This window comes from Balaenoptera borealis, assembly GCF_965194805.1.
Source record: "Balaenoptera borealis genome assembly, chromosome: 13".
NCBI lineage: Eukaryota > Metazoa > Chordata > Mammalia > Artiodactyla > Balaenopteridae > Balaenoptera > Balaenoptera borealis.
In genome coordinates this window covers 80,435,040-80,461,421 of record NC_138870.1, presented here as the reverse complement: position 1 = coordinate 80,461,421, position 26,382 = coordinate 80,435,040, and the positions used below count along the sequence as shown (strand labels likewise).

The 26,382-nt window shown below is 42.7% G+C and overlaps 1 protein-coding gene across 11 annotated transcripts in view; it reads left to right on the top strand.

Moving 5' to 3' along the window:
* The window catches only part of TMCC3 (transmembrane and coiled-coil domain family 3), a 396,600-nt gene that overhangs the window by 216,362 nt on the left and 153,856 nt on the right, over window positions 1-26,382 (top strand). For 6 of the 11 annotated variants that reach the window (XM_082350446.1, XM_082350450.1, XM_082350449.1 and 3 more), the window contains one exon: window positions 17,532-17,625. The exons of the other annotated variants lie outside the window; for them this stretch is intronic. In XM_082350446.1, the coding sequence (XP_082206572.1) occupies window positions 17,532-17,625 (94 nt within the window). The remainder of the gene's footprint in view (window positions 1-17,531; window positions 17,626-26,382) is intronic. 11 annotated transcript variants of the gene reach the window in all.

Below are 26,382 nucleotides of genomic sequence, written 5' to 3'. Positions count from 1 at the left end.
ACCCCTCTACCCAGCCTAGATTCTCCCAAGGGTTACAGCTTATGTAATTATAGTACAACGTGTTAATCATATTTTCACACACTTAAAAAACATTTGTCTTAATTGTGAACTACCTGTTTATATATTCTGGCCATTTATCTATTGGGTTTTTCCTCTCTTAATTTGATTTGTAGACGTTTTTTACTTATTAAATAGGTTGTTTGCACATACATTTTTTCCAGTTTGTCATTTCTGACTGTTAATTTTCTACTGTCGCATAACAAATTACTACAAATCTAGCAACTTAAAACAACACCCATTTATCATCTCACGGTTTCCATGGGCCAAGAGTCCAGACCCAGCTTACCTGCATCCTCTGCTCAGTTTCATCAGCCTAAAATCAAGGTGTCAGCCAGGACCACAGTCTTGTCTGAGGCTTGGAATACTTTTCCAAGCTCACTGGTTGTTTACCCAGTTAAGTTCCTTGCAGCTGTAGGACTGAGGCCCTCAGCCCCCGGAGGCTGCGTACTATTCCCTGCCATGTGGCCCTCTCCACAACATGGTAGGCTGTTTCTTCAAGGCCAATAGGAGAGCGTCTCTGCTGCATTACCTCTAGACAAGGGCTCTTTTAGAGGGCTCACCTGATAGGCCAGGCCCACTCAGTTATTCCATCTTTTGATGAACTAAAGTCAACTGATTAGGCACCTTAATTAAATCTGCAAAATTCTTTCACCCTTGCCATATAATGTAACCTAATTATGGGAGTAAAATCCCGTCATATTCACACGTCTTGCTCATATACAAGGAGAGGTTATCTGACAGGGTGTATACACCAGTGGGTAGGAATCTTGGGGGCTCTCTTAGAATTCTGCCTTCCACACTGATTTAATGACATGTTGTGTGTGTATAGAGCTAGCATATACCAAACACCAAATAAATATTAACCAGACTTTGCCATGAAGAAATTTAAAAATTTTTAGGGCTTACAGGTTTGTGTCATTCTTAGAATGGCCTTCCAGATTTTAAGAGTCTTTAAAAAACCAAAACACCGTGTTTTTTAAATACGTTTTATGATTTTTGTTTTTATGTATTTTAATCTTGATCCAGTTAGAATTTGATTCTCTTTAAGATGTCTACACATAAATGACAGTTATTCCTGCACCATTTTTTGCATAGTTACTTCTCTTTAAAAATACACTGCTGTCCATATGTATAGTTTCATTTTTATAAATTTCTTTCTCCTGTTTTAAAAGTATTGAATCAAAGGTTATAATTTTGGTTCATTTATTCAGGGTTGATATACCCCCTCCCTCCCACACCCCCATCCAGGATTTGAAATGAGCATTTTGAGAACTGTAGCTCATGCATTTAGAAACTTTCAACAGGCATGATTCCAGTATCACCTACCGTAAGGAAAGACCGAAAGGTAAAGGAGAAGAGATGGTAAAGTTTGTCATTTTAAAAAAAAATCTGCTTTCAATTCTTTTGAAGTAGATGTTACCTCTCAACAAGTTCTACATATGCTTTACAGTATAAAGAATATGTACTGTTGTTTCCTGAACCCTCTGTGCTGCCTTAATCATTGTGGTCCAGCATCGTAGCTCTGGAGATGAAAGGGCCGGAATGACTTTCAGCAGACTGCTTTCAAGCTTGTGGTCCTCTCACTTAGTAAGCATGTATAGCACCCTTATGCTGTCCTCGGTACTAGGAATTTAAGTTGGTTTATGACTCATGTTAAAATAAATAAAACAAGATTTCATGTTTGTAGGTAATAAGCTGTTGCTTTGTTTGGCTTAATTATCCTTATTTGTAGGTTACTCCTGTGGCTTGCTAAATATCAGTAGATATTTAGGGGTCGTTCTATGCACCTAAGTTAATTATTGAGAGGTTCACGTGGCTTATAATCCCTGTGTCTGACACAGAGGGAGGTTGAAACTGTTGGTTGTGCCCCGAAATGAACACTTAACATTTCATCAGCTGACCCAAGAGCATATTAATGGTGGAATGAGTATGCTTTTATTACGTGTATTTTCATTTTGGAAAGGCACTGTGCTTGTCAAAACCTCCTGACTTAAGCAAATTATCAAGTAATATTTGTTGTACAAAGCCAGCTAAAATTTACCTCATGTGCTGAGCATTTTAGAGGTACTCACTGAATTGGCATCTGTTGGCTATGTGGGCACCAAAATTAAAGTGAGAGTCTTCTTTCATTCAGGTGGCTCATTTATGTCCTGTTACAACCTGGGGAGCCATGAGGGCTCTTGTTTACACCAAATCATTTTCTGTTTCTAATATCCCGAAGTGTTCCTACTGTTTGGGTAGGTGGGAACATTAAGTTCTGTCGAGAAATTTGACTAGCACTCTGGTCATTTAAAATGGTCTAATAGCAAGAAAGTTTTTTAAGTACTCAGGGCTCAAATTAAGCCCTTATTTTAAAAAAATATTTACTTGTTTATTTGGTTGCGCTGGGTCTTAGTTGTGGCAGATGGGCTCCTTAGTTGTGGCAGGCGGGCTCCTTAGTTGCGGCTCATCAGCTCCTTAGTTGTGGCATGCATGTGGGATCTAGTTCCCTGACCAGGGATTGAACCCGGGCCCCCTGCATTGGGAGTGCAGAGTCTTAACCACTGCGCCACCAGAGAAGTCCCTAAGCTCTTATTTTTAAAGAAACAGTTAAAAGGAGAGCTCTTCAGCCTTGTGCTGTTTAAGGATGGTTTTGTGAACTGAGCCCACCATTCCAACAGACATATTTTGAAACTCTTCTTTGGGCGAATAAGAGATGAATGAAATAATCTTGTATTTATGTGGCTTCCTTTAAATTAACGTTGATGCCTTCTCAGCCTTCATTTTTGAAATAATTTGTTGCAAATTTGGGGTGATTTTAATGGTAACAGATTTGCTAAATAAGAATAATACATATACTGTTGTAAGAGATACTAAATCTGTATACAAAGATTATTTTATGTTTTCTGATACTTTGGACATTTCAGAAATCACAATTACTTTGTTAGTAAATTCTTTAAAATAATTGCTCCTTAGTTTATTTGTACAGTAGCCTCAAATGAGCCTGGATGTTTTTCTAGGGCCGCTACCTTATTAAACTCTCAGTGGATTTTAATTTTCTTAAGTTTATGCTTGCTTTGGCTGTTAAATTTAATTTAAGGTTGAAGTTAATGTCCTATGGAAGTAAATGCAGTGACATCAGATTCCAAAATTATAAGGTAATGAAATGGCCCATCAGAAACAGCAACTTACACCATATTTTAAAAGTAAACCAGATTCACAGAGGGGAGAATGTTCTGAGCATGCGGAAAACCTGTATCAAATCATTAACCAAAGTTCTGGTTAAATAGTAGACAACTTTATTTTTAATTACAAAATGCTTCAGATATGGAGAAGACCTTTTTTAAAGTGTGGTACTCATAGACCTACCTCTTAGATGTAACAGATGTTAACATTTTGCCATGTTTACACCAGATTTCTGTCACTTGTTTTTAAGAGATAAATGGTCCCAGATACAATATCTGGACGTCTTCTCCCTTCCTACTTCCTCAGAGGTCTCTGTAACCTGAATTTGTTGTGTTTCATTCCTTTGTATGTTTTTATACATTGGGAGAATCCGTAAGCAATGTATAGTTTGTATTTTGGATTAAATATTTATATAAATGGAATCTGTTTGTAACTGGTTATTTTTTCCAACATGGTGTTTATACATTTATTCAACTTCATTTCCATTTTTTACTGCTGTACATTATTTCAGTATATGAGTAAACTAGAGTCTGTTTATAGCCATTCTCCTAATGGTGGGCAGGCAGGTTGCTTCTGAGAAGGTCTGTATACTTGTGGGAGGGTTTCTCTAGGAAAGATACTTAGAAGTGACATTCCTGGGGCAGAGGAAAAAGAATATCTTCAACCTTACCATCTATTCTTAAGTAGCTTTGTCAAGTAATTGTACTTACAGGAGTGATTTCTTAAAGTCATGTTTTAATATTTGTCATAGAAAATTTTCATAATGATGTTAGATTTTATGTAGATGTTGAATAGTATTTGTTTAAAGTGTGTATGCATTTTAATTTTTTCTGAAAGCAGATATAAAGTTATTTCGAGTTTGCTAGTAGGCAGTTTTTTGGACCACGTAAAGAACTTAAGCATCTATACTCTCGTTAATGTCTATCAAAGCTCTTGTTTTATAATTAAAGCCATCAGTTTATGGAAGTATATTCATTGACATGTCAAGACGTCATGCTTTTATGTTGATTGAAAAAGTTTTCAAAATATGTGCACAGAAGATACCATTTTTGTTTGTAAAGTGGCACATACAAGTAGAACGTGAATAAAGCTAGCAGAAGTGAGTAGTTCTGCTGGCAGTGTGACAAGGGCTTACATGGGTTACGATAATTTTTACAACAGTACCAAAAAGTAGGTACAGTTATCCTCATTTTATGGATGAAGAACTGAGGCTCAAACAAGGGTAAATAACTCAAGCATGATCATACCAGTAAGAAACGGAGAGGCTGGAACTTGAACCCAGATTGGTCTGCATTCCTGAGCCTTTGCCTCTAACCATTAGGCAGAACTGCAACAACCGCTGAAAGGATAGTGACATAGAAACCCAAATATAGACACTGGTTACCTCTGGGTAAGTAGAGCGTTGGGTGCTTTATTTTTCTTCCACTGGCTTTTTGGTATTTTCATAGCTTTTCTAAAACAAACATTGTTTTGCAGTTAAATCTAGCTAAATGATGAGCAGCCTTTGTCCTGAAAAGGAGAAGATAAATCACAGTAATGCTATAACTTTCTCATTTACTCTTTGTTTTGCCCCAGGTCTGGGGAAGGGTCAGTGGTCAAGACTTGTGACCCCAGTGACAGAACCAGTAGCAGCGCTGCATTGTAGGTCCCAAGCTGCACACCCTAGAGCATGGATCTAGAATTCCCTGGCTTTCTTCTTAGGCAGGGGTGATTTGAAGCAGGATGTGTTCTAACTTGAGATCTCCGTAGAAAATATAAGGAGAGGCTGCCTTATTCCAGTGCCGCCTTCATTGTCCTAAGTGCTTCACTGGGTGCTTAGCGCTGGGCTGGACCCTAAGACCGGTCAGACGTGGGCACTGCCCTGGAGGCGCTCAGGCTCAGGAGGACAGACTTGCACACAGAAAATGGCAGTGCTCCAGGGAGCCCTGACCTCACATGGGCCCTTCTGGAAAGAATTGACCCAGAGTCCACCCTGAGAGGCTCTAGATGGGAAGGAGTAGGTGTCCGCTGTCAAAGCTTCCTGGCCCACCTCCCTTCATGCTCACACTCTCGTGCATGAGTGTCTCCTGATGTTTGTAGGACGTGATTGGGAGAGAAGGACAGGTGGTACCCATTTTTGAGGTTTTGGTTCACCTCTGATTAGCCCTTTGATGATGTGCCTTGTATATGAGTATATGTGTGTGTATGTATCGTTGCATCCTCGTGCAAAGGAAATACTAAACCCTGGGCATCACAGATAGGTCCTTTGATTTGACTCAGATGTAAGAAGGATGCTGCCGAAAAGGGAGGAACAGAGATGTTCATTGTCATGGCAACCAGCAGGTTTTTATAGTGGAACACTGCCTTTGTAACCCAAACCAGACACCCTTTTCCTAACTACAGAAAACAGACTGATGCAAACTCCAGAAATTATAGTACCATCTCTCAGTGAGGTTTTGTTTGCTTTTTGGAAACTGTCTTGCAGTGGTTTGGGTTCCTTTGTAGAATTTCACTTACGAAAGGCACCCTTTAAGCGCCTTCGAATTTTATGAAGTCAGTACTTAGGGCTTTCCCATTATTATTACGCATCACCCTCATTTCCACTCCCACCTCACCCCAGTTTAATCTACATGGCCAGGATTTTTACTGATACGAGGGATTAGCCTGAGGTTGCATTTGGAGTTTGGGAGACGTTATACACTCTGTGGCACGAGCTCCTCCCTGATGAAAAGTGTACCCTCTCCCTCCCCTTGAATGCGTTTGCTGTTTGACCTTGTGCGATCTTTTTGTGCTTGGGTCTTCACCATCCATCCCTCTCTAGACTCAGCAGACACCGAGATGCTTAGAACATCTCACTCCTGTAGTCACTCTGTAGGCAGGTTGAGAGTCCACCCTTTGCTGTCTGAGAACTCCTGGAGCACTGAACCCTTATGGTTTTCTTTAGGTAGCTTTGGTGAGGTTTCCTAAACCTGGGGTACAAAAGGCCAGTGTAAGAAGAGAGGCCTTCTGCAAACAGGTGGAGCTTAACTTGGGAGAATAAGGACCTCCTTGAGTGGCCAGGCAGAGTTTTTTGTTTTTTAGCACTTTGGGAGAAGGCAGAAACATAGGCTACCCTTTACTTCCCCTAACTTCTTGGTCTGAGGTGTCCCCTTCACCCAGGACCACACCTTGAGATCAAGAGCCCTGATGGGCTCCCTTGGATAGTAGCATCCAGGTGGGTAGTGTCTGCGTCTCCTCAGCACGTGCCAGGGAAGAGGACTCACTTGGGCACCTTTGCGTGGCACTGATTTAAGAATGAGCTCCCTGTAGCCCCCTGGGCTGGCTTCTTCCGACCCCCTTCCACCAAGTCGGCAGCATCTCATGTGGGAGATGTCGGGCCACTGTCCACGCATAAGCAGTACAGGTACGGGTCATGCCTGCAACGATTCTGCTTTCAGCCTAATTCAGCACATATGTGTTGAGTACCTTGCTCCGAGCCCGGCATCCCAGGGAACAAAAGAAATTTCCCTACTGTCACCAAGCTTATATTCAGGTAGGACGAGGCAGACAGCCCAGACCAATAGGTAAATTACACGGTATGTTAAGTGGTGATAAATGCAATGTTGAGAAACAAAGCATGCAAGAGGGGGCTGGGGAGGCCCAAGGTGTGTGTGTGGGGGCGTGGGGGGGGGATAGAGGAAAGCAGTTTCAAGTAGGAGGCTCGAGGACAGCTCTACTCAGAGATGCCACTGAGGATGGGCCTGAGGAAGGAAGCTATACAGCTGGGCAGGGGATGAGCTCTCCAGGGACAGAGAACAGCAGATGCAGACTCCCTGCGACAAGCGTGTGCCTGTTGCATTTGAGGCACGTCAGAGAGGCGACAGGGCGAGCAAGGAGTTGAGGAATCATTAGGACGTGAGGCCCAAGAGGCAGGGGCAGGCCAGTTCATGGGCCAGTTCATGTTTCACAAGGATCACCTGGGCTGCTAGATTCAGAACAGGCCATTTTCAAGCCCTCCTTTGGCGTGTTAGAGCTCCGAGGGGCAGCTCAGTGTCAGGGCTCTGGGGACCACGGGCCTGGTTTTTAAATCCTGGTTCTGCCACTTACAAACTGTGTGGACTCATCTTAGGCAGTTTGCCCAACCCATTTGAGCATCAGCTTCCTCATGTGAAAAAATAAGTGTAATTCTTCTCTTATAAAGATGTTGAAGGCTTCTGTAAGATCCTGAACTGACGGGGTCTTCCTTGACTCCCCTTCTCAGCTCATCCCCAGCCTGGGTGCTCCCTGACCAGACTGGTACCCAAGTCTGTTGTGAGCCTTCTTCGTGTTCTTCTCATGTGCGGTTCGCTTGTCTCTCTCCCCCCTGGAAAGCAGGCAGGGATTGTACCTCCAGGGCTTCACACATAATGCACAATATGTGTTTGGATGGATAGAGAAATAGAAGGATGCAAGGAAGGAAAGAAAGAATGAATTAAGATTTCATGCATAGTAATTAGTGTAATATTTGAGTTCACACGTTCCAACAGACCGTAGGACTTTTTCCGTTCAGAGGTCAATGTTTGAGGACGTCAAATGGTTAGTTAAGGCTTTGGCTACATTTCTTATTTAAATAGGTCTCATTAGGGAAGACAAGTAATGTACTCTTATTTCCATATTTTTAAATTTAAGGGACTTCCCTGATGGCGCAGTGGTTAGGAATCCGCCTGCCAATGCAGGGGACACGGGTTCGAGCCCTGGTCTAGGATCCCACATGCTGCGGAGCAGCTAAGCCTGTGTGCCACAGTTACTGAGCCTGTGCTCTAGAGCCCGTGAGCCACAACTGCTGAGCCCATGTGCCACAACTACTGAAACCCACGTCCCTAGAGCCCGTGCTCCACATCAGAAGCCACCACAATGAGAAGCCCGCGCAACGCAACAAAGAGTAACCCCCGCTCGTGGCAACTAGAGAAAGCCCGTGCACAGCAGCGAAGACCCAGTGCAGCCAAAAATAAATAAATAAGTTTATTAAAAAAAAAATTTTATCTTCTCTCCACTTGTGTAGAGAAATGCTTATTTGAAGATCCTAACTGGTGTTTTTATTTAGGTGTTCTCCAAGAATAAATGTTTTGTTAACAGATTTCATCAAGAGTCTAAGGAAGTTTTCCTCCAACATTTTATTGTGAAAAATTTCAAACAAATACGTACAAAATACAAAGGTAGTACTTGCTTCAGCAGCACATACACTAAAAAATTGGAATGATAACAGAGAAAAAAATACAAAGGTAATAACAATTTATATTAACATTAACTTAATATACAGATGATCTAAATCACTCACAATGTTGGTATAGTATTGACTTAAGGGCAGGTTTTTTTTTGTTTTTGTTGTTTGAGTTTGGATGCCTCTATTACCTATATCATTTTCCATGATATGAAAAGGCTTAATCCGTAACTTTTCTGTTAGAAAAATTCTGTGTGACACCGTTGTTCACTGTGAGATTGTTTGACTTTCATCTGGGACTTCTGCATCATTTTATATGTAAAGTCAGTGTTGAATAGGTTGAATTCTGTCCCCTCAAAAAGATGTGTTGAAGTCTGTGATAATTGTGATTTACAATAAGAAATATATATATTTGGTCTTCATCCCCATTTCTGTCACAAAGCTCCTAAAACCTTAGGAATTCCCTAAGTGATAAGAGTGATAAAGGTGAAATGGGTGTCTTTTGTTAATTCATATAACAAACCTCTTTCAAGCACACCTGAGTTTATGTTAACTTTGGAAAGCCCCTGAAGATGGGGGCAAGTTGCCAGGGGAACTTTTAAGTCCCACTTGTGGGGAGGGGAGAAGGACTGGAGGTTGCATTAATCACCTATGGCCAATGATTCAATCTATCATGACTTTGTAATGAAGTTTCCATAGAGACCCAAAAGGATGGGATTCAGAGGGTCCCTGGGTTGGTGAACACGCGGAGGTTCTGGGAGAGTGGTGCCCAGAGAGCATGGGATATCCTTGCCCTTTCCACATGCGTTGCCAGTACACCTCTTCCGTCTGGCTGTTCTGAGTTACATCCTTTTATGATAAACCGGTGATCCATTAAGTAAATGTTTTCCTGAGTTCTGTGAGCCTCTCGAGCAAATTAATCAACCCGAAAAGAGGGCCGTGGGAACCTCCAGTTTAGAGCCAGTCGTTCAGAAGCACAGGTAACAACGTGGACTTGAGCCTGGTGTCTGAAGTGGGGGGAGGGGACAGTTCGGGGGACTGAGCCCTTTCGCTGTGGGATCTGACGCCGCCATCTCCGGGTAGATAGTGTCAGAAGGAGTTGATTTGTAGGACACCCTGCTGACGGAGAAGAACTGTTTGGTGTGGGACCCTCCCCCCACCCCCAGCTGCAACACTAGGTGACCAGAAGTGTGGTAGTCCTGTGAGTGTTTCCCATATAACGTCCTAGCCCCCGGCTCCTCAGAACATGACCTTCCTTGGAAATAGGGTCTTTACGGAGACAATGATGTGTCAACTGAAGAAAAATGCACAACCTAAAAGTTGAGAATTATGTTTTATTCAGCGGACTTTCTGAGGACTCAAGCCCAGGAGACAGCCTCGCTGATAGCCCTGAGGGACTGCTGGGAAGCGGTACAGGAGGTATTGGAGTTTTTGCAACAAAAACCAGAGAGTTGGAACATCAAGAGATCCTAGTTAAAGAAAACCAGACATGTCAAGTTAATGAATTTAGCACTTTCCTCTTTTGGGGAAGATGGAAGAGGCTGGGCTGATTGAAATCATTCCTTTGATATGCACTTTAACTATCTGGGGCCAGTGTCCTGTTTTTCTCCATCCTGGATCCCCTCAGGGTGCACAGTTGGGGGAGGCTGCGGTGGTTGATGGCTCACTGGCCCCTAGGTGGCCCCCATCCTTTGTTTACCAGTGTGGCAGTTGACATTCTTCGTCCACACGTGTTAAAAGGAAGTCAGTCATTAGGGTGGGCCTTAATCCACCATGACTGGTGTTCCTTAAAATGGGGGAATTTAGAGACAGACATGCACAGAGGAAAGATGATGTGAAGACAGGGGATTAGTGGAGGAAACTAGAAGTCAAGGAATGTCTGAGAAGCTGGGAAAGAGACATGCAATGGCTCCTTCCCCAGGACCTGCAGAAGGAGCATGGCCTTGCTGACGCCTTGATTTCAGGCCTCCATAACCGTGAGACAATACATATCTGTTGTTTTAAGCCACCCAGTTTGGGGTACTTTGTTACGGCAGCCCTAGAAAACCAATACAGTTAGCCGACACGTTTCCTATCCACCCACGACAACTAAAGAAGTACTGTTACCTGGCCCCAGCGTGAGTAGAAACACAAAAAGCCTTGAAACCCCAGGATTTTGAGGTACTTGGTTAGCAGATGGTTATCTCTGTGATCCTCCAAATTATATAAATATTTTTTACCATCTAAATAAGCACATTCTTGTAAATTGTCTGTAGCAAACTCATGGAACCCCAAGAATATGTCTGTGGACCCAGTTTGGAAAACTCAGGTATAGGAATAAGAGAAGCAGCTCAGACTTTGGTTCTGAGTTCAAATCTCATCTGTGCTACTGTGCAGCTGTGCAACCCTGATCACCTTGCATAATCTACCTGAGTCTGTTCTTGAACCTTGCACGTGGCAGATGTTCAGGAATCAGCTGGGGCATGGAGCCTGGGGTGAAGGGAAGAACCCAGAGAGGGAACTTGAAGAGAGTCGGCGAGAGTGGGATGGATCTTGGCCTGGCAGAAATACGGAGTCTGGTTCCGCTGTTTGAACACTACCTGAGAGGTTTCATCCAAGTGATTTTTCCCCTCAAAAAGTCAGATTCTTTTGCTCATGGGGCAGCAGAAGAGAACATTGGGTTCAGGCATGAGCCTTGTTTCCTTAGAAAGGTACAGAGACCCCAGAGACAAAGTAACTTGTCCAAGGTCAGGTGGTCTTGTCAGTTGGGTTATTTTTTATTTAATAGGACAACCAAAAACCAAAAAGGAGTTGTGTTGGTTTTTCCTATTTAAAAAAAATAACAGCTTTATTGAGATATAATTCGTATACCATACAATTGACCCATTTTAAAGTGTACAAGTGAATGATTTTTGTATACTCACAGAGTTGTGAAATCACCACCACAATCAAATTTAGAACATTTTCATCACCCCAAAAAGAAACTCCATATCCATTAGCAGTCATTCTCCATTTCCTCCCTCCCCAAACTCCCCAAGCCAAGGCAACCACTAATTTACTTTTTGTCTCTATGGATTTGCCTGTTTTGGACATTTTTTGTAAATGGAATCAGATATAATGCGGTCTTTGTGTCTGGCTTCTTTCAATCAGGATAATGTCAAGGTTCTTCCATGGTGTAGCATGTGTCAGTACTTCATATCTTTTTATTGCCAAATAATATTTCATTGCATGGATGTATCACGTTTTATTTATCCAGTTGATGGACATTTGGGTTGTTCCCATTTTTTGGCTGTTATGATTAATGCTGCTATACACATGTGTACAAGTTTTTGTGTAGGCATATGTTTTCATTCCTCTTGGGAACATACCTAAGAGTAGAATTGCTGGGTTGTATGCTAATTCTATATTTAATCTTTTGAGGAACTGCTAGAGTGTTTTCCACAGCAGCTGCACCATTTTTTGTTCCTACCAGCAGTTTATGAGGGTTCTGGTTTCTCCCTATCTCTGCTAACACTTGTTATTATATATCTTTTGATTGTGGTCGTCCTAGTGGTTGTGAAGTTGGTATCTCATTATGGTTTTGTGTTGGTTTTTGAAATTTCTTTTAATGAAAGTAGTTGTATTCATTATATGAGGAGGCAGATAAAATACCTTTAGCTGAAAGGCTGGTATGATTAATAATAAAACTTTGAAATTAACTTCCGTGCTTTACCACATTCCTTCTTACTAGTCATTTCTCGAAACTGTGTATCCAAAACCAGGGTTGGATAGAATAATTGTCGTTGAGTTTTCATGGCTTGGCTTTTACTTCGTTGCTGAAATTGCACAAGAACAAGTACCTAGAGCTTCCTGGTCCTCCCCATGCCACAGAGTCCAGGGTTGGAAGGCCTTGTCAGCAGCCAGCCTTTTGAGGGATGTAGTAGGTGTCCGGCCCATGTCAACTTAGATAAGCGACCAGGGCATTTACTCATGATTCTCCCAAGGGTTAGCTGCTGCTGTGCAGATGTGGTGGTTATTATAAGTGGGGACAGCCAGAACTGGCCCCTTGCTCCAGTAAAGAGAGACTCCATGCCCTCTTCACAGACAAGCTTTATAGGCTGCAGATTTTATTGTAAAGAACAAGAAATGTAACAAAATGCAAAACACCTGTGAGGCCAGCAATAAATGTTGGGTGAACAAATGATTGGCTTTGGGCTCCAGACAACATTCTAATATGGCAGCTTGGAGCAAGCTGTTTAAGCTCTCTGAGCCTTGGTCCCTTAGCTGCAAAACAGAGACAGGGAAGTGCCTCTGTTGCTGGGTTCTCGGGATGACCTAAAAGTGCCAGCTCATGGTAGGCACTCAACAAATGTTAATTCTCTTTCCTTAAGTAGCTCTGCTATTAGTCCCAGGTATTTTTTTCCTACAGGTTTCGTCCAGTTCCAGGTACAACAGAACACAGGGTTGGTTGTACTGTTTAGCTTATCTCTTCTTTACAGAGAAATCATGAGCTCTTGGCAAAAATTAAGTATTGGTGGAAATGAATATTGCAATTTGGTAGCTGCTGATTGACACGTGTTTGCTAAACAGCTACTCAAATTTCAGGAAGCTTGCCTGAAAGGGAAAGAAAAGGAAGAAATCCTAAGAATATTTTCATCCTCTTTGCCAGGTACTTATTTATAAAACCATCTTCTTGGGAATGTCCCAGCTGACAAATTTTTATGAAACATTGTTTAGCTTTGGCTCAGGAGTTCAAGTTAACCTGCATGAAATAAAAGGGTTGGGTCCTTTTTGGAGCTCTTTGCCTTAGAAATTTTTTTTTTTCTTTTTTTTAAAGAAAGGGCTGTTCTTTTGGTCACTAGATCTTTTTTTAGACCTTCGGGGAAGTCATAGTAACAGGCTCCATGTCTGATTGGGTTCCATGGCAACAAAGGGTTGTGACTTTATTAGGGGAGAATGGAGCATGCCAAGAAAGATAAAAATCAGAGTATGGAAAATGTCTGACCAGATGAATGTGTTTTTTGGATCCTGTGCCCTGGAACAGAAAGGTTGCCCAAACTGGCATCAGTCTCCATTACAAATCTGAATCTCACTGGGTTATCATTAGGTCAGAGGGGTCAGTGCTTATTTCCAAAAGATCTGTCTGCATCTTTGCTTTTTATTCACTCATTCATCCTTTTCTGTATCTTGGGTTTTTTTGTTTTTTGTTTTGGAATCAAAACAGCAATGTTGTAAGAACCTAACTGGAGATAATTCTGACTTCAAAGGTAGAAAAGAAATTTAGCACATTCTTTGTGGAACTGATTACAGCTGTAAATTGTGAGACCTTGTGGGAGGACCAATTAGAGGCAATTATAACTTGATTGAACCCTCCCTGAATTAAAGCTTGCTGTGTGCTTTCCAAGCTGGGGGTTTAGTTTCCCATCAGTGTTTCTTGTTGATGGGTTTAGAGATACTGGTTTCAGGGCAAGGTTGTGGAAACTCTGTAGAAGCTGTCTTCTTCTCTCTCCCAACAGCAAGGTGCAGGCTGTTGCTATAAATGAAAGTGTGATTATTAGACTTCTTTTGCTAAAGTTTCTAATATTTGACCAAGAAATAGTGAGGTCGGAGGACTTTGAATCTTCCTCACCTGGTTATAAATGTGTGGGGCTGTATTTCCTTTTCTATCAGATGTGCTGTTTTATGTGTCCCCTCATCCTGATACTGAAAGTGAAAGAACCCCGAGCGGCAGGTAGCTAGATGTTGGACAGCCTTATAGCGATAGTTATTCTTTAAACCAGTGGCATGTAATGACACACCCTCTGCCTTCAGACTTCATTAGTCACTTACTTGGGGCCTCATCATGGTGAATCAGAAATTTCATAGATACTCATGATAAGCATAATAATAAGTAATATTGGTATAAGAGGCAAGAAATAGCTCACCAGGTTTCGGGTGTCCCAGCTATCGTTAATCAGCTGGTAAGTCCTTGGGAAACTTATTTAACAGCTTGGGCCTTGACTTCCTTATCTTAAAATGAGTTTGACCTGAATTGGTGATTCCCAGAATTCCCTGTTTATGAGAACAACCTGGGTCACTGGTTTAACATCTAGAACCTCTATTAGAGATTCTGATTCACTAGGTCTGGGGTGGGGCAAGGATAGCAGGGGCCCCAGGTGATCTTACAGTCGGATGTTCAGGAAATACCAGACAAGCTCGGTAGTTGTCAGACTTTATTTGGACATGAGAATGGGGTGGGGGTGGGAGGGAGAAAGGAGGATGTGTGATCAGGTGATCGCAGCCACGATCTGAGAAACATCAGTCAACACTACGCGAGGTCCCTTCCAGCCCCAAAGGTGGCTTTTCTACATGTCCCCCCCCCATACCCCACCTCAGATAAGCCAGAAGCTTTGATGGGAGGGCCTGGTGGGTTCTGCTTATTACAGCCAGCGCTGGCTCCAAACTGCATATCAGTGTTTGAAAAAAATTATTTGTTTTAAAATCTTGGAGTGATGCAATAGTGAACACCTTTGTTTATAGAATTTTCTACTCTATAGTGTGTAGTTTCGTTTGGATAAGACACAGTGTTTGCTAAGCATGGTTATTTCTGGTGTGCATGAGGTAGGACCAGCAATGTAGAAATTACCTGGAGAGCTGGTTAAAAAATATAGGAATTGGACTCCCAGACCCAAAGATTCAGTAAATCCTATATGGAGCTTGAGCATCAGTCTTTTTTTTTTTTTTTTTTTAAGTTGAAGGGTTTTTTTCTTTTTCTTTCCAAGGTTTTGACAAAAGTTGTGGGCTCCTCCCGATCTCACCCCAATTTCCAGAGTAAAACTAAGTTTAAGTGTCAGCACACATGTTTAGCACAAGGGTGATGGTTAAATTGAGCCACTTAGATTATGGAAGAGTCTATAACACATACAGCAGGTACTTTAGAGAAAAGAAGCCTGGTCTTCTGAGAGGCTAAGACAAGGGTTCCTAAAGTGTAATGATGAGATCATTACCTGCTGGAGCAAACACATTTTAATGTATATCCGCTCTATAGAGTTCCTATTTGTTCCTCGTTTTATTTCCTTTTTAACGAAGATTGAATGACATTGTTAAATGAAGTGTCTTGTAGATCATTCACGTAAGCCCAAATTATGAAGGTTCACTTTGTTTTCCTTTTAACTAGCTACACTTAAAAAGTGCAAGTTCATAGGAAAAAAATCCCATAGTACTAAAGGGCACATGGTAGAAAATGCAGTCTCTCTTTTCAACTTCTCATCCTTATCCCCAGAGATAAGTGCTGTTAAGTTTCTTATGTATCTTTACAGAAATGTTCTCTCAAACAATGTTCTCACAAAATATCATTTATTTAACCAGTCTCCTACTGATAATACAATTTAAGTTCCTTCTAGAGTGCTTTTTTTACATGTTTGTTTTGCCTTGTAATACTGTACTGAGTATTTTTGTACATCTTTTTTTCTGTAACCGTATATGGATAAATTTCTAAAAGCAAAATTGTTGGGTTAAAGGGCATGTGTCTTTTAAATAGGGATAGATGGGAACAAGATGTCCTTCCAAAGGGTTGTACCAGTTTACCGGGGAAATCTTTTATTTTCAGAAGGCTTTCCTGCCCCAGTTGGTTCTGATGCAGCAGATAAGCAGCTGACTCTCCTTGTTTACTCAAAACCTGTGTCACCAGGGCCTCTGGTTGAAGCAATTAAATGAGATATTTCTTGGGAAAGAGAATAATTAAAAAGGTAGCTCAGGTTTTCAGAGGGAGAAGAGAATAGAGAATGGCTTGGCAAAGCAAGTAACTAACCCTCAATTTGCCAGAAGAGGGCTTTGGATCACATGAGGTCACAGAACCTGAACTGGGTTGGGAAGCAAGTCAGGCAGCCCTGCAGCAGAATGTGATAATGAGAAAATCATGCTCTAGATTATGGTAAACCGTTTCCTGGATCTGACCTGCTCCTTTAGTAGATGCCGTAGGGCAGTTTTGGGTGAAGCATTGTGATGAGATGCTCTTCATTTTAAACACCTCTATTATGAGTCATGGTGTAGTAGTTAGGTGTGTGTAATGTGTGTCTCAAAGTAATGTTTAAATGGAAAGAATTACATCTCAGTAGTCTGTCAGTCGAATATGTGTGCATCTCCTTAATGCAGGTCAGGAGCCAGGTGGCATGGGGATTGTGCTGGTTTAGTGGCAGTTGCCATACAGCCTGGCTCTGTCTCTCTGCCTTCATTTTGCCTCCTAGTGACAGCAAGATAGGAGAGGATCTTATAGACACACAGAAAATTAGTTGAGTCTTTTCAAGTCTGGGAAGTTCAAGTCCATTCAAGGCAGGGAAGAATTGGGGGGGTATCTCGGAGGGGGTCGGTATGTCAGTGAGGAGTCAAAATCTTAGATATTGGCTAAAGAGGCACGGCCAGCTGTGTTGTGTGAGTTTAAAGGGAGCCATCCAGAGTCCAGACAATCTGAGAGCAGCAAGAACCTCGGGTTAGGGCTGGGCATGTTGGGGAGAGGGATACACGTTCTTCCTCAGAGCATAGGGACCCAGTGCCCTCTAAAATTGGTCATGCTTGAGCCGTACCACCTGTGGCCGAGTTGAAGGCAGCTGGGAATTAAGCAAGTCCCGAAGACCATAGCTGTGAATTGGATCATTCTCTATCTTGAATCAGAATAATTAAATGAGCCAAACAACTAGAGAGCTTTGAGACAATCGTAAAACAAATTTATATTGGAAACCTGTGTGAATTTTTTGGAGATATTTATGACTAGACACAGAACATGAAGTAGGTATGCTAAACTAGGCTGTCGATGAAAGAATGAGAACATACGAAGCTACCAGGGAAGGATCAGGAAGCAAGGAAGAGGTGATCGTGAATGTGTTTTAGCCAAGTAAGTTGGAGATGAAATAAAATATCCAGTGACCAAGATGTTTTCAGAGGAGGGAGGCAGCCATAAAAATGGGTAAGACAAATTAGAGCCTAAATTTGAAGGCAAAACCAGGAGAAAAATGAACAAGCTTGGTTATGTGGAGTTGAATTCTGTATGCCTTAGTGGTCAGTATGATTTTTAAATCTTATTGTCGTTTTTTTTTGTTAATATTTATTTAGGCTGCTCTGGGTCTTAGTTGCGGTACACAGGATCTTCATTGCGGCCCGTGGGATCCTTAGTTGCGGCATGTGGGGTCTTTTTTTTTCTTTTTTTTCTTTTTAGTTGCGGCATGCATGCGAGATCTAGTTCCCCGACCAGGGATCAAACCCGGGTCCCCTGCATTGGGAGCACAGAGTCTTACCCACTGGACCACCACGTAAGTCCCTTATTGTAGTTTTTTTTTTTTTTTTTTTTTTTTAATTTGGCTGTGTCGGGTCTTAGTTGTGGCACATGGGATCTTTGTTGCGGCACACGGGCTCTTCGTTGTGGTGCACAGGCTTCTCTCTAGTTGTGGCACACAGGCTCAGTAGTTGCGGTGCGCAGGCTTAGTTGCCCTGCGGCATGTGGGATCTTAGTTCCCTGACCAGAGATCGAACCTGAGTCCCCTGCATTGGAAGGCAGATTCTCAACCACTGGACCAGCAGGGAAGTCCCCCTTATTGTAGTTTTTAAATGTCCATTTAAGAGTTATAAATAGAAAAAGCAAAATGAGCCTAACAAAGAAAGTATATATTTCTTATATACAGAGTATACTGTTGATTTTAAATTTGGTTTAAGGCAAGATCCATTTGCTAGAATTCATTATTTAAAATTTAATTTAAGACCTTTACTTGAACTGAGCCAGAGGATAGAGGCTGTGTAAATACTAACTTCAGTAGACACTCTTCCTCTTAAATATTACTGTATAGATTTACGCAAAGAGTAAAGTTCTGTTACTTTGACGGGGCTTTATTAGACCGACAAAATTTTCTTTCTTTTGCAAACCCCCATTGCCCTTTTCTCCCCCCATCACACCCCCAACACAGAATTAAATCAGTACCGTATAAACCACATAACCATTTTGAGATCTTTGTATTAGTTATTTAATGTCAAGGGCAAGAAACCCTGTCTCCTAGACTCATTCTGGCCTGAGTTTTTCATATGACTTATGGCAGTTCAAATATTTGAGAATCTCTTCATGCAAGGAAGGTCAAAAGGGATTCAAAGACGAGTGACTGACAGCAAGACAACTTGTAATCTGTTGCAGAGGTTAGTACTCAAATTATTATAATAAAAAGCGGTATATGATCACGAAAGGGCAAGAGAAAAATATTTCATATTTGTGTCTCACCTGACATAAGGCTCTTTACTGATCTTATTACATTCCAGGAGGAATTTCCTCATATGAGACTACAGTCTCAAAAAGGTTAATTTACTTGCCGGAGGTCATACAGCTGCTAAGTGGCAGAGTGGGGATTTGATCAGGTCTGCCTGACCCGAAAGTCCAAGTACTTCCTCTCGGTGAGCTGCCCCAAGGCACTGTCACTGATGGGCTCCAATTCTCTTTCTTAAGCCTCTGTCTCTCTGAGTGCCCCTCTGGACACCTGTGCTTAAATGTGCCACAGGAGCCTCGAATTCATTATGTCTGATGCTGACTCCTCTGCTACCCCAAATCTCTTCCTCCTCCTGCCTCTCCTCAGTTGCCTGCCTTGCACTTGATCTTTTGGCCACCAGAAGGGATGAAACAAGTGGGGTTTTCCGTGACTCTGCCGTTCACCCCCCATCCGATTGGTATCACGTCCTTTTGATGCTGCCTCCTTTGTCTACCTCAGACGCTGTTCTCTCCTTTCCCAGGACAACCCTGCATCCAGCCGTCACCAGCTCTTGCCTTAGATTACTACAGCAGGCTCCAGTCCGCTCCACTGAGATGCATTTTCTCTCCTGCTTTTTCAGAAGGACTTGTCTGAAACAGGGATCTGATTATCCTAATCCCTTTAGCGGCTGCCACCTGTCCTATCAGATGAAATCTAAACACCTTGGCGTGATGTAACTGGAGCCCTCAAAATCTCATCCCTGTCTGCTGACCCAGTTCTTCTCCTGCCTTCTTTGCCATGCCCAGTACCCTTCACATCGTCACCTGCTGTCTGGCTGAATGAATCAGAGCGCACCACCTGAAGTACCTTCTCACTGACAAGTCTCTTTCTTCCTGCCTTGCACCAGCCTTGTTTCCTCTCCTGCCCTCCTCCTCCTCCTCCGCGCCCCCCACCTTGGCTACCCCTCCCAAGTGCTGTCTTCTAGCACCGCGTACACCTCCTAGGGCACTCATCAGCGACTGTCATTGTTTCCCTTGCCACTAGCCTGGGGGTGGGGTGCCCCTTTGCAACTCCAGTACGCCTCGCTGCGTCTGATACTCGAAGGCACCAGCGAGCATGTGTCTCATGAATGAAACAACAGAGGAAAGAGTCTCCTGACCCCACTCACTGCCCTTCCCTACGCGCTTGGACCACTTACCGCTCGCCCTGCCTTCATCCATGTTGGGGTTTCCCGTGCTCGGTTCACTGCTTTGCATTGGCTCTGCCCAACTGGAGTTTGTTGAATTGAGCCTGTTTCCTAGTCGGTAAATCAGGAGTGCCAGGTTGGACATCCTCTAAGGTCCTCTCCCACCCCCAGAGTTGTGTGATAACAGGACTTTGTTCTAGTCTGCCTCTCTCCAAATATACAGAATGTATATCTTTTCTTCTGGCAGTAGCAAGAGCCCGTTTGTCAGCAGTGGGTTGAATACAGTGTATTATTGCGGGCAGTAGCATTGGTTACAGTGCAGGGCGTGGAGTTTCTCGGAGACAAACACGGGAATACCCAGAGATACGTGAGCAGTATCTCCAAAGTTCAGGGTGAGTCATGGTAGGAGCTGTTTGACTATCCAGCCTGCCTGCCTTACAGGCTCAGATGCCTCTCAGGCAGGGTGGGGAGCGAGCTGCTTGCTGATTTGTGGTGTGGCGTTTGGTAAGTCTCCTCCCCGCTCTGCAGTTTCAACCAGGCTGTGTAAATATGTATCGTAGAGCTGTGTAGTAATTCGTATCCTATGAGATGCTTGAAAGAGATGCAAGTTATTTGGGGGCTTTTCATAGTTGTCTTTATGCTTGGCCAAGTCCTTCCGTAATTTCTCACTGGATTTCTAGATACTTAAACTGCTGAAACTCCTAATGAGCCACCAAAATCCTTATCGTTTGGTCCTTTAAAAATGTAAATTCAATGAGTGTGATTTAAGAGGTGAACAGATGTCTGACTGAGTAGGAGGGTGCCGGCTACTGGCTGGAAAAGAGCCAGTTCTCTTACTTCCCTGTCATTTTGAAAGTGATCCTGGGTCTGACCAGACTGAGTTGGAATCTAACTTTGTACTTTAACATCCGGTCTGTTGAGAAGCGGGCATCCCTCCTTGAAACTTCAGACTCCAGAAAACTGACTGCGAGACAGCGTGTGGTGTGGTGGCTGTGGTTGGGAGAGGGAGCAGCAGAGGGGAAGCGTCGTGATCTGAAGAATCAGGGCTCCTCCGGCCGGCTGTCCTTGGCCACCCCGTGGTGGTGGATGCAGTGCCCACTGTGGGGCAGGGAAGGTTCCATATCACCTGAACTCTGCCTATAAGAGCTGCTTGATCTCATGGGAAATCTGTATTCAATTTGTGGTTGTGTGTGTGCATCTGTGTCAGGGAAGACTTTGGGATATTGCTGCAAAATAAATAGTCTTTCATTTCCTGGACATTAAAATATTTTGAACACTTATGTATTCAGGTCATTTTTCTCCCAATTAGTTCTGTATCAAATGTTTACCCTGGAATGTCACAAAGGTGGGCTTGTTGTTGGTAATGAGCCCCAACCTTTAGAAACAAAAACAGCTTGGGGGGGTGGCGATGAGGGGTATGGAGAGTTGGAGGAGTTTGCTGCTTATTGTGTGATCCTTTGAATCGTGGAGATGAAATTTCTGTTGTTAAAAGAAAATTGGGGGGCTAGTTGAAAAAATAATTGGAAGGCTAGTTGTTCTGACAGCAGAGCATCTTAATAGCCTCATAGCATTGTGAGCGCAGTGATTGACAGAGATTGACGTGCACGGTTTCAGTTGGAATGAAAGGGAGAAATTGCCACCCAAACTGCTAGAGCACAGCTTGTGAAACAACTATAGCTGCCGTCTGTGCAAGGCTGTTCAAAAGGGTGGCAGGAATGGGTCTCTTCTTGCCAGCCGCCGGTTGACGGGCTCTTCTGGAGAAACCCTTGCAACGCTGGCCAGCCGCTCCCCCCAGGCTCTTCCTCCTCTCTGTTCCCCTCTTCCAGCCACTGAAGAGCACAGTCGGTTACCTAAAGTACAGACATGGGTTGTTTGCAGGCTGCCTGGCGGTTACTTTGTAGCCTGGGGGGAATTTGGGGCTCTCTTCCGACTACATCCTTCACATTCCAGGGTGTGAGCCACTGAGGATAATGACCCAGGGAGACTAAGTCAGGACCTATTGCAGGAGGTGGCCTGAGGGCCTTTGAATCCAGGTCACAATTTAAGTAGGGCCTCAAATTTCGATTTTTAACATTATTACCCAAAGAGTTAAGTATAGACCCAGAGATAAAAGCAATGGGATTAAAAGAGGATGTTATTTATCATTTAACTTAAACGTACACACACACACACACACACACACTCAGTTTATTTTACTGTGTAATTTATTCCATAGTTTTTATTTTTAAATGTTTGTAAATTGTAAAATATTATATATAGAAGATATTCCATTTTAAAAAGTAACATGAGACACCCCTGCACCTAAAACCCAGGGCAGGAAATCAGACTTGACCCTCTGACCTTTTCCCTGATTCATATCCCGCTGTCACAAGCATCCTCACCCAGGAGGTGATGCTGTCCCAGGGTTTGTGTTAACCGTCCCCTTGCTTTTTCTCTATCGTTTACTACCTGTGTGTTTATACCTAAACAAGAGTTTGCCTGCATTTGAACTTTATAAAGTGGAGTTCATACTGCATGTGTTCTTCTTTGACTTGCTGCTCTTAAAATTTATCCACTTTAAGTCTTGAAGCTATGGTTCATTTCATTCCACTGTACAAATGCACACAAGGTACGTGTATCCATTCTATTGCCTGTAGACCTTTGGGTTATTTTGGGTGGTCGTTACTGTTGTTGTTTTCTGTTGTGGACATTGCTGCTATGAATATTTTTAATGCACTGTCCTAACGTGGGCACTTGTTCTTAGGAATGGAATTTCTGGGTCTCTGGAGCTTGTGTATGTTCAAATGCCAAACAATTTTTAATGTTCTAAGAATTCAGTAAATGTAAACATTTCAAATATATCTTGGAATCCAATTCCATTGCTTCATTTAAAAATAAATTCTAGGACCATCAAAAAATTTTTTAATGGAAGTAGGCCTGCCTTGTTTTGGATCCTGAGCAACTTCAACCTTAAGGAGATAGCTTTAATGCTTTTTGTAGTTGTTACAGAAACCTTTTTTTTTTTTTTAATTTATTTATTTTTGGGTGTATTGGGTCTTCGTTTCTGTGCGAGGGCTTCCTTTAGTGGCGGCGAGTGGGGGCCACTCTTCATCACGGTGCACGGGCCTCTCACTGTCTCGGCCTCTCTTGTTGCGGAGCACAGGCTCCAGACGCGCAGGCTCAGTAGTTGTGGCTCACGGGCCTAGTTGCTCCGCGGCATGTGGGATCTTCCCGGACCAGGGCTCGAACCCGTGTCCCCTGCATTAGCAGGCGGATTCTCAACCACTGCACCACCAGGGAAGCCCCAGAAACCATTTTTGAAGGGCAAAAATCAACCTTTAGAACCTGAGAATCACAAATAAAACAATCTAGCCCTCCAGAGTCACATGAGCCTCATGTAAACTGTCACTCGATGGACCCTGTGAGTCTCTTCAGCTACCACAGATGAGTGAATATGTAGATTTGGCTCTCCAACCCTGTAAATGCAAAACCATTTAACATACGGGACTTGGGCATCATGAGGGGGGGGGCCCTGGAACCATTCCTTACGATGCCAAGGGACAACCGTATATGCCTGTCACACACTGGTGTCATGCACATCTGTGGTGTTCTCAGTGAAGACCCTGTATGGGAAAAATCATTGCCCACATGGAATAGATTCGAAGCTGTGAGCATTAGGAAACTGAGTTCTCAATAGAAATGTTTCAGTAGGATTTGTCCCTTGAAGAGATGGTATTTTGGTTACATCATATAAAAGAGATGTAACATTAGTATACATTATTTTTTATGGGATTTTCATTTGAAAACTTCTAATTATGACTTGGTAATTCCAGCTTAGTTCCACAACCTTTTTTAAAGAACTACCTTTTGAGACGTGGTCTTACTTCCTTGGGAAATTGGATTTAAAAGCCCTCTTTTCAGTAGGGAGTAAAAGTAATTACATAAATTAAGTTAGTTTTAGTTACAAAAATGCTTACTATCCTGAATATTGAGGCCAGTTATTTTGCTATTATTATTAAAATCACAGGTCCTAAGAGGAAACAAAGAAGTATGTTAAGTGAGCTAATGAAATTTTGTAGGTATTTGCTTTGAGGTTGCAGACTCAACCTCAAAGTAGGTTTAAAAAAAATATGACAAGGTGGGAAAAAACCAAACTATACCAAAAAGAAAATATAAAACAAGAAGTATCTCTGGTCCCAGATTCCCAATCCTATTCCCCAGAGGTAATTACCATCCACAATTCCTAAGACATCCTTCTAGAAATTTCTCTACAAATAGAGTACACTTGTATCACATTTATATAAACCCCACCACTGCCCCTCTTTTAAAGCACAAATGAGTGTGTGCTATATATATATAGCTCTGTATCTTTCTTGCTTAACAATTTAGTTTGGACAGCTTCCCGTAGTAGCCAGTTGAGATCCACCTCTATTTTAGCGTCTGCATTGTTTTCCATTGTAATAGTTTTTTAAGTGGCTCTCCATTAATGGATGTCTAAGCTGATTCCAGAATTAGAAACGTAATGGTGGTGGTAGTGGTGATGGTGGTGGTAAAGGCAGACTGTCCTGTTAGAAGAAGCAAAGAAGAATAGGAGAAGGAGGCAAAAACATAAATATTTTCATCTTCATTTCTGTTCTTTAAATCTCTCAAATTTTTTTTTTTTTTTTTTTTTACCTGTTTTAATGTGTTTGGAGAACTGTATGGAAGCTGAAGAGAACGAGTTTTTTTTCTGCTTGCCTATCCTTCCTTGTGATGGTCATAGTGCTGGAAGAGATTGTGATACTTCAGGATTCGAGGGAAAGGAATGTGTTTACAATTTGTTGGCTAAAGAGCTGGGAGATTCCAGTTCTCTTCTCTCCTACTTCTAGTGCAAACAGCACCCTATTGTAACAGGAGTGTTTCTTATAACCTGATTAGCACACCTTTCTTAAGATAATTAATCTCTTTGGACCGTGGAGGACTTTCATTATACAGAGTTTATTATTGTATTAATATTTCTCTAAAGGTGTTGGTTGCCTATCCAAACACCATTTTCCTTCCCTTTCTGCCTGGCTGGCAGAGCCAGTACAGTAGAGGCTGAAAATGTTAGATACTGCTTCCGCAGCCTCCCTTGAAGCTAGCGCATGGACGTATGACTCAGGCCCGGCCAGAGGGACCTAAGGAGAAATCTGCTGAGGAGTTTCTGGAAAATATTTTCCTTCCTAACAAAATAGGAAAGAAGAGCAGTATTCTCATATATAGCCAGAAATTGGCTACATGTGATTCTTAAAACTGCAGTAGCTCACTTGCCTCCATGAGAGAACTTGCAAATGCCCTGAATATAGTATAATGAAGAATTGGAAAGAGCTTGGATCTTTGATAACATTTTTTTTTAATTAATTTATTTTAATTTATTTATTTTTGGCTGCGTTGGGTCTTCATTGCTGCACGCGGGCTTTCTCTAGTTGCTGTGCAAGGGCTTTCTCTAGTTGCGGCGAGCGGGGGCTACTCTTTGTTGCGGTGCGCGGGCTTCTCATTGCGGTGCCTTCTCTTGTTGTGGAGCACGGACTCTAGGCGTACAGGCTTCAGTAGTTGTGGCCCACAGGCTCAGTAGTTGTGGCTCTCAAGCTGTAGAGTGCAGGCTCAGTAGTTGTGGTGCACAAAATTAGTTGCTCCACAGCATGTGGGATCTTCCCAGTCCAGAGCTCCAACCCGTACCCCCTGCACTGGCAGGCGGATTCTCAACCACTGTGCCACCAGGGAAGCCCCCTGATAACATTTTTAAGCCACCAAATCAGCCCTGTCCGCTGATCTTAGTTTGTGACATCATAAGTGCCCTTATTATTGAACGTCTTTTATCCAGTTACTGAAATTATCCTACCTGATGTGGAATTTTATCCATAGGAAATGCTATCAAAGTAGAGAACTCAGTTATAAGACAGTTGAGTGCCTACTGTGTTCAAGAGGCAATGTGAGGCTGTGGGACTGCAAAACAAGTGGGAAAAAGAATAAGGCAACAAATAATACGAGGCAGTAATGAATTTAGTGCAAGCAGAGGGACTCAGTAAGAGCAGCAGGGGTTCAGAGTAAGCACTGTTTACTAGATTGGAGGTGATAAGAAACACTTCTGTGTGGAAGAGGTTAAATTGAGTCAGACTCTGAAGGAACCCCAAGGTTTTGGTAAGTAAAGAGTTGGGGATGGTATTCCAGGAAGCCTGAAGTTTTAGAAAGAACATAGGCTATGGAATCAGACCTGAGCTTGAGCTTAGGCTCATCACTCACTAGTTTGTGAACTTGTCAAAGTCTTTGATTTCTCTGATACTCATCATGATAGACTAAACATAACCTGTAGGATTGGGGTGGGGATTAGAGACAAAATATGTCAAACATCTGTCATGCTGACGGGCACGTGGCAGGCACCAGGTAGATGGTGGAGGTGGAAGGGGTGGCTGGACTGCATGTTGGGGGGTGCGCATGAACAAAGGTAAAGTGAGTTAGTAGAAGTGATCTGGGCATATTGTTCTTGATCTGGTCAGAAATCACTGGATCAGGTCATTTGGTCTAGGTAAGAAGGTGTGTGTACAAAATCTGGAGAGAGACAGGATTGGGTCAAGACATGGAAGACCTTGACTTTTCAACTAATGGAATTTGGACCTCATGCTATAGACAACTGTGGTGACCATTGACGGGAGGGCAGC